This window comes from Leptopilina boulardi, unplaced genomic scaffold, assembly GCF_019393585.1.
Source record: "Leptopilina boulardi isolate dan_hultmark-lab unplaced genomic scaffold, ZJU_Lbou_2.1 LbouV2_298, whole genome shotgun sequence".
Taxonomy (NCBI): domain Eukaryota; kingdom Metazoa; phylum Arthropoda; class Insecta; order Hymenoptera; family Figitidae; genus Leptopilina; species Leptopilina boulardi.
Window position 1 is genome coordinate 243,586 of NW_026137860.1, and position 20,413 is coordinate 263,998.

General features: G+C 27.5%; 1 protein-coding gene across 1 annotated transcript; it reads left to right on the forward strand.

Annotated features, from left to right (window-relative positions):
* Positions 1-247: 247 nt before the first annotated feature.
* On the forward strand, positions 248-11,978 carry LOC127282333 (uncharacterized). The gene is made up of 6 exons (XM_051306503.1): positions 248-310; positions 3,017-3,156; positions 3,232-3,309; positions 10,784-10,861; positions 11,657-11,728; positions 11,811-11,978. The coding sequence occupies exons 2-6, from the start codon at positions 3,025-3,027 to the stop codon at positions 11,976-11,978; spliced, it is 528 nt and encodes a 175-aa protein (XP_051162460.1). The 5' UTR covers positions 248-310; positions 3,017-3,024.
* The last annotated feature ends 8,435 nt before the right edge of the window (positions 11,979-20,413 follow it).

Here is a 20,413-nt window from a genome sequence, read left to right on the forward strand (position 1 = left end):
CTATTAAGGCGTGAGCAGAATAGAAACGTAACCGGAATCGTAATCGTAAACGCAACCGGAAGAATAAGTTAGAGAAGGACCTTAAAGGCCTGAGCAGAATAGAAACGTAACCGGAATCGTAATCGCAAACGCAACCGGAAGAATGAGTTAGAGAACGATAGACATATTGTTTGTCCTTCTCTAACTCATTCTTCCTGTTGCGTTTGCGATTACGATTCCGGTTACGTTTCTATTCTGCTCAGGCCTTTAGCCGAGTTGGTCAGTCTTGATTTATATTCCAAGTCAAGTGGACGCGCACGTGTAGTGATAAGTAAGAAATGATATATAATTAACTTTTACATTTAACTTTTATAATTTTATATTAAATATTAATATTATAGGTATGACCAGGTTTGAGAGTTTCTTTTTTTAGAGAAAACCGCGATAAAGTTTTACGGACAATTAAAATAGATTTCTTGAAAGATTTTATATATTTTTTATGATAAAATTATTAAATGCTTTTTTGAACATCAGTGTTGCTGATATTATAAATTTGTTTTATTTAAGGAAGGTGGCGGGTCAACATAACCTCAAAAATCTTTAAAAAGTAAAAAATTGTTTTTAACGCAAACAAAAATATAATAGGGTCATTCCATTTTATTTCACCTATAGTCGTTGCAGCCTATTTTTAGAAAAATTTGATATTTCGTATTAATGACTTTTAATATCCGTACAATTCATTTTTGACAATTATTTTATGAAATTTTTTTTTATTTACGTTGAAATTTAGTTTTTAAGTTGAGTTGCACGGAAAATAGGTTAGTTTGACAGCTTTGGAAATTTAATAAAAAAAAACAGAAATAATTCAGTTAGTAAATTTTTTTTCATTGATATTTGTTTAAAATAGTCTAATTTACCAATGTTAATTGATAATTGTGTAAAAAAAGCCAAAATACTACGTGAAAATTAATATTCAAACTTACCTGTAAAATGTCAAAATTTGTCACATTTTATTTATATTTTCCAAGAAAGTTTATAAATATTATAAAATTCATTACTACCTAACAATAAGTACTTTCCAAGTACTTTCACATAATATGTTGACTTTTTATTTTTATAATATAGAAATAAGTGAAATTTTACCTTGAATGTTGTACTTTTCATCAACATTTTCATTTTATCTGATTTTAAAAATTAATTTCTTCGCAGGCGATTAATGAAAAAATCCCATTTTGGTTTTAAAATTTAAGTTAAATCTTCTTTATTTATCTTATCAAAATTTGGTGATGGAGAACAAGCTACTTTTTATTTTTATTCAATTTAAAAAATTCCCCGTAAAATACGAATTTGAAGGTTAAAAAACAAGTATTTTTATAAATAAAATTCATACAAATAAATCTATATTGAGAAACCCAACTTCAGTTTTATAAAATTACTTGTTTTTTAACCTTAAAATTCGTATTTTACGGTGAATTTTTTAAAGTGAATAAAAATAAAAATTAGCTCGTTCTCCATCACCAAATTTTGATAAGATAAATAAAGAAGATTTAACTTAAATTTTAAAACCAAAATGGGATTTTTTCATTAATCGCCTGCGAAGAAATTAATTTTTAAAATCATATAAAATGAAAATGTTGATGAAAAGTACAACATTCAAGGTAAAATTTCACATATTTCTATATTATAAAAATAAAAAGTCAACATATTATGTGAAAGTACTTGGAAAGTACTTATTGTTAGGTAGTAATGAATTTTATAATATTTATAAACTTTCTTGGAAAATATAAATAAAATGTGACAAATTTTGACATTTTACAGGTAAGTTTGAATATTAATTTTCACGCAGTATTTTGGACATTTTTACACAATTATCAATTAACATTGGTTAAATGAGACTATTTTCAACAAATATCAATGAAAAAAAATTTACTAACTGAATTATTTCTGTTTTTTTTATTAAATTTCCAAAGCTGTCAAACTAACCTATTTTCCGTGCAACTCAACTTAAAAACTAAATTTCAACGTAAATAAATAAAATTTCATAAAATAATTGTCAAAAATGAATTGTACGGGTATTAAAAGTCATTAATACAAAATACCAAATTTTTCTAAAAATAGGCCGCAACGACTATAGGTGAAATAAAATGGAATGATCCAATAAATATTAATTTCAAACAATTTTAGAAGATTTAGATTTACTCCTTTCGAAAAAAAAAATATTTTGTCAATAATTATTTTTTTAACATTTAGTTTTTTTTAAATCAGACAAAAATTGCAATTTGTAACCAATTTTTATAAACAAAAGCTCATTTTACTCAGTGAAACATTCTCTACAATTGTTACCTTTTTATATTGTAATAAGTATGTTTTTAAAAAGTTATAAACAATTAAAATTTTATTTATAAAATAACTTTTTAACAACATACTTATTAGAATATAAAAAAGGTAACTATTGTAGAGAATGTTTCACTGAGTAAAATGAGCTTATATTTATAAAAATTGGTTAAAAATTGCAATTTTTTTCTGATTTAAAAGAAAAAAAACTAAATGTTAAAAAAATAATTATTGACAAAATATTTTGGAAAAAAATAATTTTTTTCGAAAGGAGTAAATCTTGATCTTTTGAAATTGTTTGAAATTAATATTTATTATAATTTTGTTAGCGTTAAAAACAATTGATTGAAAAAAAGTATTTTTCACATAATAAATAATTTGTTTTCAATAAATTTTTTTTGAAAAAATTATTGTTCAAGAAACGTTGCAAAAAATTTTGTAGATCTGAAATATAATAATAATTTGCATAGAAAAATATTTTCATATCAATCGTTGATCATAAACGTTGCGAACTGCACCGACGTAAAATTGTTTTAATTATGTTTCTTGCGCAAGCATAAATATTATAATCAAATCCTTTTTAAATAATTATTATAAATAATTTAAAAGGGTAAGTAAAAACGATAACATTCGGACTTACCCTTTTAAATATATTCTCTCGGACGTTAAAGAATTATTAATTATTATAAATAATTTATTTCAGACTCAAAAATGGCATTTGTTTTTAATGCATTTTCAACAAGAATGTTTTCAAACAAAAACAAGGAAAATGATATTTCAGAAGGAGGAGAAATAGAAGATGGAGAAATCGTAGAAGAAGATAAGAGTGATAAATCGAAGAAGGTAAATATTACTATATTATTGCTTTCATTATTCTTATTATTAATATTATTTATGTTTTTTCTTCCTTATTTACAGAACTTAGAGAAATTACATTCTGAAGCTAAAAATGATGTAAATAATCAGACTTCTGGGAAACAGGAATTAATGCCGACAGTAAGTATTACTTTTTTTTTAATTTTTAAAACATTCCAACCTCCCTGAAGTACGCAACGTTTATCTTAAACGAAAAATTTTGAGGCGCATGATTTTTCCCAAAAATTAAAAAGTTCGAAATTTTAATTGATCGAATTACTTTAAGTCGTTATTTTATTTGGTCGAAATTGTAAAAGAACAACATTAATGAAAGTCGACAGTTTATTTGATCGAAATTCTAAATGATCGATATTAAAAGTGGTCGACATTTTATTTGGTCGATATTTTATTTATTCGAAATTCTAAATGATCAATATATATGAAGTGGTCAGCAATTTATTTAGTCGATATTTTATTTATTCGAAATTCTAAATGATCAATATATAAAGTGGTCAACAATTTATTTAGTCGATATTTTATTTGGTCGTTTTAAATGGTTGATATTTAAAGTGGTCGACATTTTATTTGGACGAAATTCTACGAAGCTGAAGTACGCAACGTTTATATAAACGATTTTTAAAGAAAAATTTTTTTAAACGAAAAATTCTGTAATGTTTTGCCTAAAAAATATTTTTTTATAATTTGTTGGTTAACGAAAACTACAAGAAATATTTTTTAGGCAAAAAATTATAGAATTTTTCATTTAAAAAAATTATTTCTTTCAAAAATCATTTATATAAACGTTGCGTACTTCAGCTTCGTCGAAATTCTAAATGATCGACATTTAAAGTGGTCGAAATTTTATTAGTTCGATATTTGGTTTTGTAGATATTCTAAATAATCGACATTTAAAGTGGTCGATATTTTATTTGTTTGATATTCTAAATGATAGAAATTTAGAAGCATCGAATTTTATATCCATCGAAATTTAATTTGGTCGACATTTTAAAAACTCGTATAACTAAAAAAGTGTCGAGCTTTTAAAATATCGACCAAATTAAATTTCGAAGGATATAAAATTCGATGCTTCTAAATTTCTATCATTTAGAATATCCAACAAATAAAATATCGACCATTTTAAATGTCGTTCATTTAGAATATCTACCAAACCAAATATCGAACTAATCAAATTTTGACCACTTTAAATGTCGATCATTTAGAATTTCGACCAAATAAAATATCGTCTGAATAAAATGTCGACCACTTTAAATATCGACCATTTAAATTTTCGGTCAAATAAAATAGTGACTAAATAAAATGTCGACCTTCATAAATGTCGGTTATTTAGAATTTCGACCGAATAAAAAATCGATGGAATAAAATGTCGACCTTCATAAATGTCTACAGTGTTGTTCAAAATTATTAGAACGGGAATAAAAATTTTATACATTCTGCTATAGAAACTTCAATTTTTAATTTATTTTTTAAATAAGCTAATTTTACATTTAATTGACTCTAATTAGGTACAAAACGCTTAAAACAAATTAATTTTCTTTATAAAATTAATGAAAATAGAAACATTTTCACATAAAACCAATTAACGCATTGTTCAAAATTATTCGAACTGTCAACAATTTGTGACAAAAAGTGAAAACAAAAATTTTTTAACCATCAACTATCATCGCTTAATACTTAGTTGGACCTCCTAGGGCTTCAATCACTGCTCTCAGTCGGCGAGGCATACTATCTACCAATTTCTGCGTTGTATCCGGGCTGATTTTGCGCCATTCATTTTTGATTGTCTCAAAAAACTCATTCCTATTTTTTCGTCGTTCAAAAGGCAACTTCTGATCCAAAATCGACCACAAATTCTCAATTGGATTAAGGTCTGGACTTTGTGGTGGACTGCCCAGTAACTGAATTTTGTTTTTCAAGAAATAATCTTTCGCGACTTTCGACGTATGCTTAGGGTCATTATCTTGCTGGAAGATATATCGTCGACCCATACGCAAGTTTGTGGCAGATTGTTTTAGATTTTGGGATAAAACACCGACATACATACTTCCGGTCATTTTCCCATCAATCATCGCAATTTCTCCAACACCTTTAGAGGCGAAACAGCCCCAAACCATGACATTTCCGCCGCCATGTTTTACCGTTTGCAGAATATTCGCCTGTTTAAGCGCTTCACCTGATCGGCGCCATACTCTTTTACGTTTTTTTGATCCAAAAAGCTCAAATTTACTTTCATCTGACCACAAAACGCTGTCCCAAAATTTAGAATCCTTTGAAACATACTTTTTTGCAAAATATAATCGTTTTTTCATATTTATTTTTGAGATGTATGGCTTCTTTCTTTGGATACGGCTGTCTAATCCTGATTTTTTGAGTCGTCGGCGAACTGTTACAGCTGATACGTTTAATTTTAAGTCTTCCACAATTTCCCTTGACGATATATCGCTCTTTTTTTTAGCCAGTCTTACAATCATGGAGTCGTCTCTCGCAGTTGTCTTGGGTTTTCTGCCTCTCCCGCTCTTGTTTTCGACGAATCCAGTTGTCGCATATTTTTTACACAAATAGTAGACACCGGACTTTGACAATTTATACTTTTTTGCCAAGTCTGCGTATGATAATCCATCTTTTCGGTCTTCAATGATGCGATAGCGAAGATCATTGGAAATTTCCAAACTCTTGGGCATTGGTATTGTCCTGATTATTTCTCACACCCTAAATAATTTTTTTTTTAACTTACGATGTTATAAAATACAAAATTTATCGAAGTGAAAAGGAAACCGACTAATACTTACTTGAATATAACTTTTTTTATCATCCGTTCGAATATTTTTGAACACCGAAAATAGACAATGTCAAGAGAGAATAATTTTTTCTGCAGATTACGCGATGTTGTGCAATAACTACAATCTGTAAACATTCAAGGAGAACATAATTTACTAAAAAGTTGTTACTCAGAAGCAAATAATTAATTTATAAAAATTCTGCAATCAAAAAATGACATTTTTTCAGTCCGTTCTAATAATTATGAACAACACTGTATCATTTAGAATTTCGATAAAATAAAATATTGACTAAAGAAAATATCGGCCACTTTAAATATCGATCATTTAGAATTTCGAATAAATAAAATATTGACCAAATGAAATGTTGACCATTTTAAATATCGATCATTTAGAATTTCGTTCAAATAAAATATCGACTTAATGTAATTCGATCAATTAAGTTTTCGACGTTTTTAATTTTTGGGAAAATTCATGCGCCTAAAATTTTTTTTTAATAATTACCTAAAAGTCCTTAAAATAGGTAAAAACTAATGAAAAACAACCAAAAATACAGTTTAGAAAAAAAAATAACACAAATTACACCCCAAACACCCCCATACAATTGAAAAATCGAAAAAAATAGAAAATATTCTATTATTTCAAATCTAAATGTGGGACCAAAGATTTTATTGTTCTATTCGCATCTTTATATGTCCCTTAAAATGAAAAAAAATTGAAGGCGAATTTGATGATCCGCAACCCAGATTTTTTGACCCCTAAAGTTTGAAAAAAATTCAAAAAAATTAAAAAAAATCTATTATTTCGAATCTAAATGCGGGACCAAAGATTTTATTGTTGTTTTTGCATTTTTATATCTCCTTTGGAATGCAAAAAAATTGTGTCCGAATTTGATGATGCGCAACCCCGATTTTTTGACCCCTAAAATTAAAAAAAAAACCATACAAAATCGAAAAAATCAATTATTCCTAATTTAAATGCAGGACCAAAAATTTTATTGTTGATTTCGCATCTTTATATGTCCTTTGGAATGTACAAATATTGTGAGCAAATTCGATGATCCACAACCTGGATATTTTAACCCCTAAAGTTTGAAAAAATCGAGAAAATATTCTATTATTCCGAATCTAAACGCGGGACCAAAGATTTTATTGTTGATTTCGCATCTTTATATGTCCTTTGGAATGTACAAATATTGTAAGCAAATTCGATGATCCACAACCTGGATATTTTGACCCCTAAAGTTTGAAAAAATCGAGAAAATATTCTATTATTCCGAATCTAAACGCGGGACCAAAGATTTTATTGTTGTTTTCGTATCTTTATATGTCCTTTGAAATTTAAAAAAATTGGGAGCGAATTTGATGATCCACAACCCAGTTTTTTGACCTCAAAAGTTTGAAAAAATTCAAAAAAATCGAAAAAAATCATTATTTTGAATCTAAATGCGGGACCAAAGATTTTATTGTTGTTTTCGCATCTTTATATGTCCTTTGGAATGTAAACAAATTGGGAGTGAATTTGATGATCCGCAACCTCGATTTTTTGACCTCTAAAGTTTGCAAAAATTTAAAAAAATCGAAAAAAATCTATTATTTCGAATCTAAACGCGGGACCAAAGATTTTATTGTTGATTTCGCATCTTTATATGTCCTTTGGAATGTACAAATATTGTAAGCAAATTCGATGATCCACAACCTGGATATTTTGACCCCTAAAGTTTGAAAAAATCGAGAAAATATTCTATTATTCCGAATAAAACGCGGGACCAAAAATTTTATTGTTGTTTTCGCATCTTTTTATGTCCGTTAGAATGTAAAAATATTGTGGTCGAATTTAATGATCCGTAACCCCGATTTTTTCACCCCTAAATTTTGAAAAAATTCCAAAAAATCAACAAAAAATCCATTATTTCAAATCAAAATGCGGAACCAAAAATTTTATTGTTTTCGCATCTTTTCATGTCCCTGAGAATATAAAAAAATTGTGGACAAATTTGATTTGTCTTTTATTTACTTCAAAAAAATTTTATTTGTTCGAATTTTTTTTTTCTTGAATTTTCATTCAATTTAATAGGCATTTTAAAGAATTTTTATTGTTTAGAATTTCATTGCACAGAATAATAATAATCATGACAAATTAAATTCTACAAAAAGAAAATTCTAACTAATGATTTTAGAGCTTAATCATGTGTCATGAAAATTTTAACTAAACAGCAGTGATCATTGCCATTCACTGTAGTCTAGATGCGTGTGTGGCGGGGATACAGCCGAGCGCTGATATTAGGCTTCGTTCGACTCAGATCGGCTCTTTGCTTGGCATTGTCCTCACCATTCTTGGCACTGGCCTCAACCATTCTCCCCATCAGACCACAACGAAAGTCTCTAACTCTTTGAAAATCTTATTTTGCGTTTCTCTATATATGCGTGCTCTCTCCGTTCGGACATAATTTAAACTTGCTTTAGTGAGAAAGTGAAGCTTTATGTTTGTATCAATATTATTTAGTGGTGACATGATCCTGAAAAATTCTGATTTTTTTTCAGTGATTGAAATTTTAAATTTTTATCAAGAATAAAATTATAAAGTCGATAATATGTATTATAATTTTTCAAAAATTTATATTTGTGTAATTATTATGTCAAAACTATTATAACCAGTTAGTAGAATATTTAAAAACGTATCAATTTATTTATTATTATGTAAATTAACAACAAACATTCTAACAAAATTATTAGGTATGAATTAAAAATTAAATTGTCCTACAATTCATGATTTTTAAAATCAAGATTTCAAAAAATGTTCAAAAATTTTAATATTAAAAACTTTATAATTTTATTCATGATAAAAATTTAAAATTTCAATCACTGAAAAAAAATCAGAATTTTTCAGGATCATGTCACCACTAAATAATATTGACACAAACATAAAGCTTCACTTTCTCACCAAAGCAAGTTTAAATTATGTCCGAATGGAGAGAGCACGCATATATCGATAAACGCAAAATAAGATTTTCAAGGAGTTTGAGACTTTCGTCGGGGTCTGATGGGGAGAAGGGTGAGGCCAGTGCCAAGCAAGGAGCCGATCTGAACAGAACGCAGCCGAATATCCGCGCTCGGCTCTATCCCCGCCACACACGCATCTAGACTACATAGTCGTCAAAGGCAATCACAACTGTTTTCTGATTTTTGGGACAGATGATTATGCTCTAAAAATAATTAGTTAGAATTTTCATTTTATAGCTTTTCATTTGTCATAATTATTTTTGAGTCAAATTTTTATTTCATTGAATTAATATTTTGCAGTATTTTTATCAAACCGACTTTCCATATTACAGAATTTTTATAGAAACGAAAAACACTTCACAGACATTTTATTTGTTTGAATTTTTATTTGTCAGTATTTCTATTAGCTCGAATTTTCATTTAACATAATAAGCATTTTAAAGAATTTTTATTGGTTAGAATTTCATGTTTTTTCGGCCATTTGGTAATTTCGAACAATTAAAAATTGTAGAAATAGAAATTTTGTTAAATAATTTTTCGGTTAAGTAAAAATTCTGTATGTAGTATGAAAAATCGGTTGTACGGAAATTATATGAAATAATAATTCGAACAAATAAAAAGTCATCTGAAAGAAAATTCTACGCAATGAAATTCTATCCAATAAAAATTCTTTAAAATGCCTATTATGTTAAATGAAAATTCGAGTAAATAAAAATTCTGTGAAGTGAATTTTAGGTTATCCAAAAATACTGCAATATAAAAAATAGATGTGATGAAAATTCGGCAAAATACTATTTTGTACAAATAAAAATTCGGGTCAAATGTAATTATGACAAATGAAATTCCATAAAATGAAAATTCTAAGTAATGATTTGTAGAACATATTCTGCGTCCCAAATGTTCTAACGTTTTATTTCCACGTGGCTACAATTAACACAATGAAACTTTTGTTCCAGCTTTTGCTGGTGAAAAAACCAATATTGCGGGACACAAAAATTGACCCAAATTTTTTTACATTCTAAGGGACATATAAAGATGCGAAAAGAACAATAAAATCTTGGATCCCGCATTTAGATTCAAAATAATGAATTTTTTTTCGATTTTTGTGAATTTTTTCAAATTTTAGGGGTAAAAAATTGGGGTTGCAGATCATCAAATTCGCTCACAATTTTTTTGAATTCTAAGGGACATATAAAGATGCAAAAACATCAATAAAATTTTTGGTCCCGCCTTTAGATTTGAAATGATGAATTTTTTTTCGATTTTTTTGAATTTTTTCAAACTTTAGGGGTAAAAAAATCGGGGTTGCGGACCATGAAATTAGCTCACAATTTTTTTACATTCTAAGGGACATATAAAGATGCGAAAATAAAAATAAAATGTTTGGTCCCGCATTTAGATTCGAAATAATAGAATATTTTCTATTTTTTTCGATTTTTCAATTTTATGGGGGTGTTTGGGGTGTAATTTGTGTAATTTTTTTTTCTAAACTCTATTTTGGTTATTTTTCATTAGTTTGTACCTATTTTAAGGACTTTTATGTAATTATTAAAAAAAAAATTTTCGTTAAAGATAAACGTTGCGTACTTCAGGGAGGTAACATTCCATCCGAAAATCGTTTTTATAAAATTTTTAAACACAAAACGTCCTTTTTAGTATACAATACAGATCATCTTTATTGCAATTATTTAACAAATTTTTAACCAAAAATGTTCTCTAAATTAATTACTTTTAATAATTTTAATGAAATTCTTATCAAATTATTGCTTTCATTATTATTATTATTATTATTGATGTTTTTGCTTCAACAATTTTCAGAACTCACAGCAATTACATCGTGAAGGAGAAATTGATACAGATAGTCATACTTCTGGGGAAAAGGAATTAATGCCGATAGTAAGTATTACTTTTTTTTCATTTTTAAAACATTTCATCCCAAAATCTTCTTTATTTCAATTATTTAACAAATTTTTAAAGAAAAACTTTCTCTACATTAATTACTTTTAATAATTTTAATGAAATTCTTATCAAATTCCATTATCTTAAATTCATTTTCAATTAAAAATTGTACGAAATTCAACAGTTATTTACAATTTAAAAACAAATCAAATAAAATTACAAAAAATTTCAATTTACTTAAAACCTTTTAAAATTTTATTATTTTAAAAATTTTTTATCCAAATTTAATAATTTCAATTATAATTCTTCCAAAAATCAATTATTTTTAATGATTATTTTATTTTTCAAAAATTCAATTGTCTGTATGCATTTTTTAATATTAAAGAATTTGAAAATTCAATTTTTGTCTTTAATTTTTAATAAATTATTCAGCAACAAAAATCATGAAAAAATTTTATTTCAAAATCAGTTAAATTCAATTATTTTGAAAAATTCAAAAAAAATTCAAAATTACACATTTTCAATTTTAATTATTTCTGAAAATGCCAACTGTAACTCTTCCAAAAATTAATAATTTAATTTAAGATTTTATTTATCTGGTAATAATTATATTAAATTAGAGTTATTAGGCCAGATTTTTCCACAAAAATTTTTTTTTAATGATTTTAAAAGGACGACATGTTAGTAATTTTAACTAAATATTTCGTATAAAATTAATTCATCAAAATTTATATATCTACCTTTATATTTTAGTTTAATATTTCATTCAATAGTGTAACATTTAATTTGTAGACACCAAGGACTCGCTACTCAAGGGGGAGAAGTGGAGGCATAAAAAAGAAGAAAAGGTATGACGCATTTAAGGTAAGAATATTATAAATAAAATAGATTTTATAAAAATACAAATCATGTTTAATTTAAGAATTATATTCAATTTTTGTTTCAGGCTATTGCTAAGGGAAAACAGGAGGAAAAAAAAACAAAAGGAAAAAGTGAACAAAAACAAAAAAAAGGAAAAAAATTAGAAGTTAAAAAAGGAAATGAAAATAAAATAAACGAAAACAAATTTATAATTATCGCGAAGGGGGGGGGTGTAATTAATATTCACAATTAATTTATAAACATTTGTAAATTTTTTTTTTAATAAATTTATAATTAATTGTATCCCTATTGTGATTCCCTATTGTAAACTCCCGTATGAGATCCCGTACATAAAATCGAGTATCTGCAAGACAGGCGAGTATATTATTTCGCCAGTCAGGTATAAACAACTATTGGATATTTGTTATTAAAAATTAATTTGAAGTTTTGAGAAATAATTGTTATATTGAATAATGACTTTTTTTAACCCTAGAAGGAGTAACTGGGGTATCTAGACAACCAAAGCAACATTGAAAGTATGTTCCTGACTTAACCAATCATATTTTCACAACGGGACCATAACGATAATTCAATTTTTACATCTGACAGTTTTGATCTATGGTATTGCGCGCGAAATTTTTGCTCCAGGAGAAGCTCTGTATCGAATTGAAATACGTGTGGGGTATATTTACACCACAGTTACCCCCCAATGTTACAAAATTAAAAAAAGAAGTAAATTTAAATTTTATGTAAAATCTTTTTTAATAAGTTTAAATCATCTAGTAGACTAATAAATATTAATTGATAAAATCTATTTTATAATCAATTTTTGTGATTTTTTTAATTGGTCAATTTTCTTCAATTTTTTTTGCACTTTAGTTGTTCAAATAATTATATTTTTTTAAAATAATGCAAAAACCAATATTTTTTTCTAAAAGTAAATCTATTCACCTTTCAAAATGTGATCGATATTTTTTAAATAGTCAAATTTTCGAAAAACTACATTTTTTAAAAAAAATACAAATTTGGCAATTTTTTTTTCGTTTTTGCAAGTTTTTTAAAACTTTTTTATATTTTAACAAAAAATCAGTAAAACTATTGTTTTTCTTACTAAAAAATCAATAAAAATCACTATATATAGTTAGTTTTATGTCAAATAGAAACCTTTTTACACAATTTTCAAGTTGGGAGTGTCTAGACACTCCAGTTACCCTTTAGAGGGTGAGGAAATTCATGTACTCCTTATAGGGTTAAAGAAGGTTATAAAAAATATAGTTTTTTAATAATATATGTTGTTAAATTTACATGCATTGAAAAAAAAATTATTTGTTTCAAATAATCAATAATAATTTATGTATTAGAAAAAATACCATTTATGTGACTCAAATAATAATTATTTAATATAAATAAATATTTACCTATTTGATAATAGTCAAGTTACTGATTATTTGAATCAAATAAATCTTTTTGCAGTGTCTATTTAATTTTCGTATTTGAATAAATAAAATCAGATACGAAAGAACTATATTCAATTATAAATTGTACAATTAAAAATTAGCTTACATATAATAATTATGTTAAATAAATTTTAGACAATAGCTTATAAAAATATTTTATTATGTAAAGTTCTGAAAAAAATTCGATTATTTTATGATTAAAGTCAATAAAACAATTATATAATTATTTTTATAAAATATCTTTAATTCACTTATATCTCGAATCAACTTTAAGGGGAAAAAAAGTTTTAATCGTTTTACATTACAAAAAATGTCAGTAACAGTCGATTTTTAAATTTATTTCAAGGTTTTAAAAACCCGTTTTAAAAACAAGAAAATTATATACGATTGATTGTTAAGAATCATAAAAGAAAGCATGTAAAAAAATTGCCCATGAAAAATGATATAAATTGCCGAAGATGAATTTGTATAAACATTGTATGAGCTGCGGAATATTTTCTCTAAAATTTATTCAACCTATAATTATTATAAATGTGCTAATTTTTAATTGTACAATTTATAACTGAATCTAGTTTTTTCTTATCTGATTGTTATCAATTCGAATGCGAAAATTAATAACAAGTAAATTTAACAACACGGTTATATTAATAACCTTAATTTTTTATATCCTTTTTTACATTAAGTTGTTATTTAATATAATAATTACTTTAAAACTTCAAATTAATTTTAAAATTAATTTGAAAAATATGCAACAGGTGCGCGTTTATACCTGATGGGCGAAATATTGTAGTTAGAATTAGATTATTTCGGTCGATTTTTTTTATTATCACCTGACGGGCGAAATAATCAATTTTTGTTATTTCGCACGTCTTCTAAATCACATTTATTACGACAGGCGAAATAGACACTTCACATATCTATTTCGCCCGTCGCGGGCGAAATATAAGAATGAAGTAGTTCCTCCGAGCGGGCGAAATAGATGCGCGCAGATATGTGAATTTCTAAGTTCATTGGTCGTAATAGAATACATAAATCAATTTATTCTACATCATAAAATGATAGAATTATTAGATAATTATTTTATTTTTAAATATATTGATTCGAATTTGAAAAATTTGTCAGTAAAAAAATTTCACAATTTTCCTATGCTTGTAACATTTTCCTAGAAGCTTAAAAAATTTTGGGGTTTCGCACATGTTTTTAAAGCTTCCAGAAAAAAGTTACAAGCTTCAAAGAATTGTAAAATTGTTTGACTGAAAAAATTTTCGGGTGCACTTCCGAAGTAGGGATAAAATAATAAAAAAATTGTTTTCTGCGATTATCTCATACAAAACGCAAAATTTCGAAAAAAGCTTTGGACAAAACTTGTAGACCTCAAAAAAACACACATTTTATGCTTTATGCATTTTTTACAAAAAGTCATTATTTTTAGAGAAAAATCCAAAATACCAAAAACACCATGATAATGATAACATATACATCAGTCATGGTTAGACATATTATTTAACTCGTATATAGTATCATATTCACCATTACTCAGGATCCAACGAATTCAGAAAAATACTTTTGGCAATATCCACCCCCTCTCGCCAAGGTTTCTTTAAAAAAAGAAAATCGAGCAGTACCTTACGCGGCCGAAGGCCGTGTTTACTATTTTGCGTTTACCGCTGCTGTAGACTCCACCCCACAATTTTCCGCAAAATACATTCGGCCATATCCACCCCCTCTCGCTAAGGTTTTTTTAAAAAGAAAAGCGAGCAGTACCTTACGCGGTCGAAGGCCGTGTTTACTATTTTGCGTTCACCGCTGCTGTAGACTCTACCCCACAATTTCAGCAAAATACTTTCTTTAAAAAGGGAAGCGAGCAGTACCTTACTTACAACTACCAAATTCCTCTCTAATTACTATTTTTCCATCATTTTGTGGCGTTTTTGATCGTTTTTTGGATTTTTCTCGAAAAATAATTACTTTTGGTAAAAAATGCACACAACATAAAATATGTGTTATTTTAAGACCTACAACTTTTGTTTGAAACAATTTTTGAAATTTTGCGTTTTTTACGAGATAATTGCAAAAAACCATGATTTTATGGTGTTTTTTTTATGGTTTTTACCATGCTAATCAAATTTGCGCCAATTTTCACTATCATTTTCGTAATCAGCGCACCAAAATACGTTAGTATAGCAAGTTTTATTAAAATCGGAGGTACCTCTACTTCGGAAGTATATACAAATTTTCAAATTCGAATTAACATCTAAAAATAAAATAATGATAGGGTCAGTTGGGGTAAATGGGGACAAAATCGCTATTTTTCAAAAATTACGTAAGTTTCTTCCTTTAAAAGGTAATATTTGCGGGTATATTTTTTTTAAAGTTGTTATTTACATTCCCAGGATTAATTTTATGCAGCAGAGAAAAATTTAGATAAGTTTTAAACGCATGAAACTGACTCTCCCCATTTACCCCAAAATTTAGAAAATTTCGTAATATTTGGGGTAATTGGGGACAGCATAGTTTCCAAGAAAGTTTTAAGAAAAAAGTTTCCTTAAGTATATTACTGTATTAAGGGATGAAAAAACTTGAAAAAAATTTGTAGTAGATATATAATAGTTGAACCAATTGAAATTTTTTTATTTTTTTTATTTCAGTATTTTGTCTCGCATTTGAAAAAAAACAGACTTAAAAATCATACAAAAATTTTTTCTTATTCCTTATGACACCCATAACAGAAATTTACTTGAATTTTTGATTTTTGTAAATTTGGTTAATAATAACAAGCTGTCCCCATTTACCCCAAGAATTTGAAAACTCGGGGTAAATGGGAACATCTTGTTATTATTAACCAAATTGACAAAAATGAAAAATTTAAGTGAATTTCTGTTATAGGAGTCATAAGGAATAAGAAAAAAATTTGGTAAGATTTTTAAGTCTGTTTTCTTTAAAATGCGAGACAAAATACTGAAACAGTTTGACTTGGATTTTCAAGTTTTTATATATTGAGCGATAACTTGAATTATCTTGCTGCTAATTGTCAAGATAAAAGCTTGGCAATACTCAAAACTTCTTGCAGGTGATCTAAGGTCAAAATATTGGCGTTGAACTTAATTTTAAATCTATAAATTAAGCTCCAAATCCTCTTGTCCCCATTTACCCCAACTGACCCTATAATAATTCCATCATTTTTTAATTGATTTATGTTTCCAGTAAATAAGAATATGTAATATTTGGCAGTTGTCGAATAATAATATTTTCAAAAAAAGTGCAAAATTTAAGATTACCAAATCACGTCGTGAACCTCTTACTTTTAATAAATTATAATTTAAAACGAAATAAAATTGACACGGTAATATTATGACCAATGAACGTAGAAATTCACATAGTTTCACATAATATTAAAACTAGATTTTTTTAAAATATTCCAGCTGACACGCTCAGATGATTTTCAGTGGTTTGATGGAAATGCGCATTTTTTTATTTTTCATAAAAATTTTGAAAAAATAGAAATCAAAAAAAAATTAATGAAAATCTCACATGGAATGACAGATTAAAAAAACACAAATCAAAAACTTTCTCAGTATGATGAGAATTTAAAAACATTAAAAGTTAGTAATTTTAATTAATTTATTAACAACATCGTTTTTAAATTATTTTTATTGATGTAAAACATCTTCCTTGGTCACCTGTCAAATTCAATGTGTTTACTTTCATTCAACTGTTACACAGTTGAATGGACAACTCCACCTAGCGGACGAAAAGGCGGCGCGACAGCAAGTCGTTGCGACATGGTAAGTGGTAAGTTACCACGTGGTAACTTATCACGTGGCGCTGATGTTGTATTCTTTGCTTTTAATCGATTACCGACAGTATTCTCGTGTATTACACAGGCACACAAAAAAAAAAAGTTGCCTGTTTCTTGAACTACACATATATTTCCTATAGTATTTTGGCCCGCTGAAACCGAATCTGAGCTCAGAATTGCTCCATCACCCTCAGTTTTTTTTAAATCGACCAAAACCACCCTTAAACGGACAAATTCACACTTCGGAGATAAAAAATAAATCAACTTATTTTTTAAAAAAACCAAATTTTACATCTACGAAACTTTGCTCCACTAACTCAAAAACAGAGCCAGCATTGATCCAGCACCCCCTGAATTTTTTTAATCGAAAAAAGTACCCCTAATCTGAAGAATCAAATTCAGGAGGTAAAACAATAAAATAACTGATTAAAAAATTTTATAACCAGATATTTTTACTCCAGCAATGCAGAAACAAAGCCAGAAATGCTCCCTCACCCTCTAAAATTTTTTTAAATCGAAAAAACCACCCTTAAATAGAAAAATTCAAATTTAAGAAGTAAAAAATATTAAATTACCGGCTTTTTTTAAAAACAGAACCTTACATGTTTGTAGTTTTGCTCTACTAATTAAAAAAAATAAAGCCAGCATTGACCCATCACCCTCTGAATTTTTTTAATCGAAAAAACTACCCCTAATCTGAAGAATCAAATTTAGGAGATAAAACAACAAAATAACTGATTGACAAATTTTATAAGCAGATATTTTTACTCCAGCAATGCAGAAACAAAGCCAGAAATGCTCCCTCACCCTCTAAAATTTTTTTAAATCGAAAAAACCACCCTTAAATAGAAAAATTCAAATTTAAGAAGTAAAAAAATATTAAATTACCGGCTTTTTTTAAAAACAGAACCTTACATGTTTGTAGTTTTGCTCTACTAACTCAAAAAAATAAAGCTAGCATTGATCCATCACCCTCTGAATTTTTTTAATCGAAAAAACTACCCCTAATCTGAAGAATCAAATTCAGGAGATAAAACAACAAAATAACTAATTGAAAAATTTTACAGCCAGGTATGTTTCCGCATTGCTGGAGTAAAAATACCTAGTTATAAAATTTTAATCAGTTATTTTATTGTTTTACCTCCTAAGTTTGATTCTTCAGATTAAGGGTAGTTTTTTTTATTTAAAAAAATTCAGAGGGTGATGGATCAATGCTGGCTTTATTTTTTTTAATTAGTAGAGCAAAACTACAAACATGTAAGGTTCTGTTTTTAAAAAAAGCCGGTAATTTAATATTTTTTACTTCTTAAATTTGAATTTTTCTATTTAAGGGTGGTTTTTTCGATTTAAAAAAATTTTAGAGGGTGAGGGAGCATTTCTGGCTTTGTTTCTGCATTGCTGGAGTAAAAATATCTGGTTATAAAATTTTTTAATCAGTTATTTTATTGTTTTACCTCCTGAATTTGATTCTTCAGATTAGGGGTACTTTTTTCGATTAAAAAAATTCAGGGGGTGCTGGATCAATGCTGGCTCTGTTTTTGAGTTAGTGGAGCAAAGTTTCGTAGATGTAAAATTTGGTTTTTTTAAAAAATAAGTTGATTTATTTTTTATCTCCGAAGTGTGAATTTGTCCGTTTAAGGGTGGTTTTGGTCGATTTAAAAAAAACTGAGGGTGATGGAGCAATTCTGAGCTCAGATTCGGTTTCAGCGGGCCAAAATACTATAGGAAATATATGTGTAGTTCAAGAAACAGGCAACTTTTTTTTTTTGTGTGCCTGTGTTATTACTGTAATTTTATTATGAATAAGAAATAGAAGAAATTCTTTTATAATTTCAAATTAATTAATTTTTTAAATAATTGTAATTTTTAATTAAATTAAAAAAATTAATTACTTATATTAAAAATACTTGTTAAAATGAAAAGAAAGATCAAAAAGTACTCTTCATATGTAACTAATTCAATACTACGTTATGTGAATGAATTTAATCTGATGTTTACGTATTAAGTCGCACTCGACCTTGTGTAAAATTTGTCGTAGGTCGTGTATACTTATAAGACATATGATTACCGGTCATTTCCCCGAATACCTTCCCCCGAATAGATATTTGCCCGAATACGATTTCCCCGATGACGATTTCCCCGAAGCCGATTCCCCGAAAAAGAATTTTAAAAATATTCCCCGAAAAACTATTTCCCCGAAAAACAATTTTCTCGAAATATATATATATATATAAAATGAAAAACAAATGACTGTATTGACATTATAACCCACGTTTTAAAGCTTGCTAATTTGTTAAAGCGAATTCAAATAAATTGTTCATTAAAGTTTTTAATATGAATTACGACGTTGAAGCGATTGGTGATAGAAGAGTGTCTATAGATGGATTTCTATATATAAGGTCCAGAATAGGGGATGGAAAAACATACTGGGACTGTAAAAAAGTAAGGGATAAGGAATGTAAGGCTAGGGCAATTTCGAAAGTCGTCGATGGAAATTTGCAAATTCTTAAAGGTCCTAATGAATCACAACATACACACCCACCGATGAGAGAAGAAGTAGAAGCAGAAAAAATTAAATTTCGAATAACTGACAGAGCAAGTCGGATGTGGTACTTAGATGGCACTTTCAAAGTTTCTCCGACCATATTCACGCAAGTTTTTACTGTGCTTGGTACAGCCTCCTCGAATCCGGCAGACCAAAATTCCCAAATTGTAGCTTTACCATTTGTTTACTGTCTACTATCATCGAAAGAAGGAGTGCAATATAATGCCGCTCTTAATGCAATAGTCACAGCCGCTGCAGATTACGGGATGCCCAACCTTCAACCGACGAAAGTGATGACTGACTTCAAAAAAGAACAAGGGGATACGGAAATCCAACTAGTAGAACTTTCATTAGGCCGAAAAATCAGATCAGCACCGAAAAAGAAATGGTTTGATGGTCAAAGAAGAATGAAAGCAATTGTTGAATCCTACGGCACTTATGGATTAGCGCGTTGGAAAGATTATCTGCATGCAATTGGCTGCAATATTGTAATTAATTAAAAACTGGCCACTTTCAATGTTTCGATGTAATAACAAATTCTAAATTTAAAAGATGGATAATTACTTACATTCAATGGAAAATTTAAAAATAATTGACAAAAAAAAGAAATGTAACAATATTTGGCCAAAAATAAATTCATTTTTCTTTAAATCTATTTTTTCAATTCGGGGTAATGTCTTTTTTCTATTCGGGGAAATGTCCTTTTTTTCAATTCGGGGAAATGGTCATCGGGGAAAAATACATTCGGGGAATGTTATTCGGGGGAATGGTCGGGTACCAAGACATATATGTATATCACATACAATTAGTTTGCTTTATAATATCTTCTAATAATTTTTTATTATGATTTTATATTTAATTAGTAAGAAAAAATGTTATTATTATTT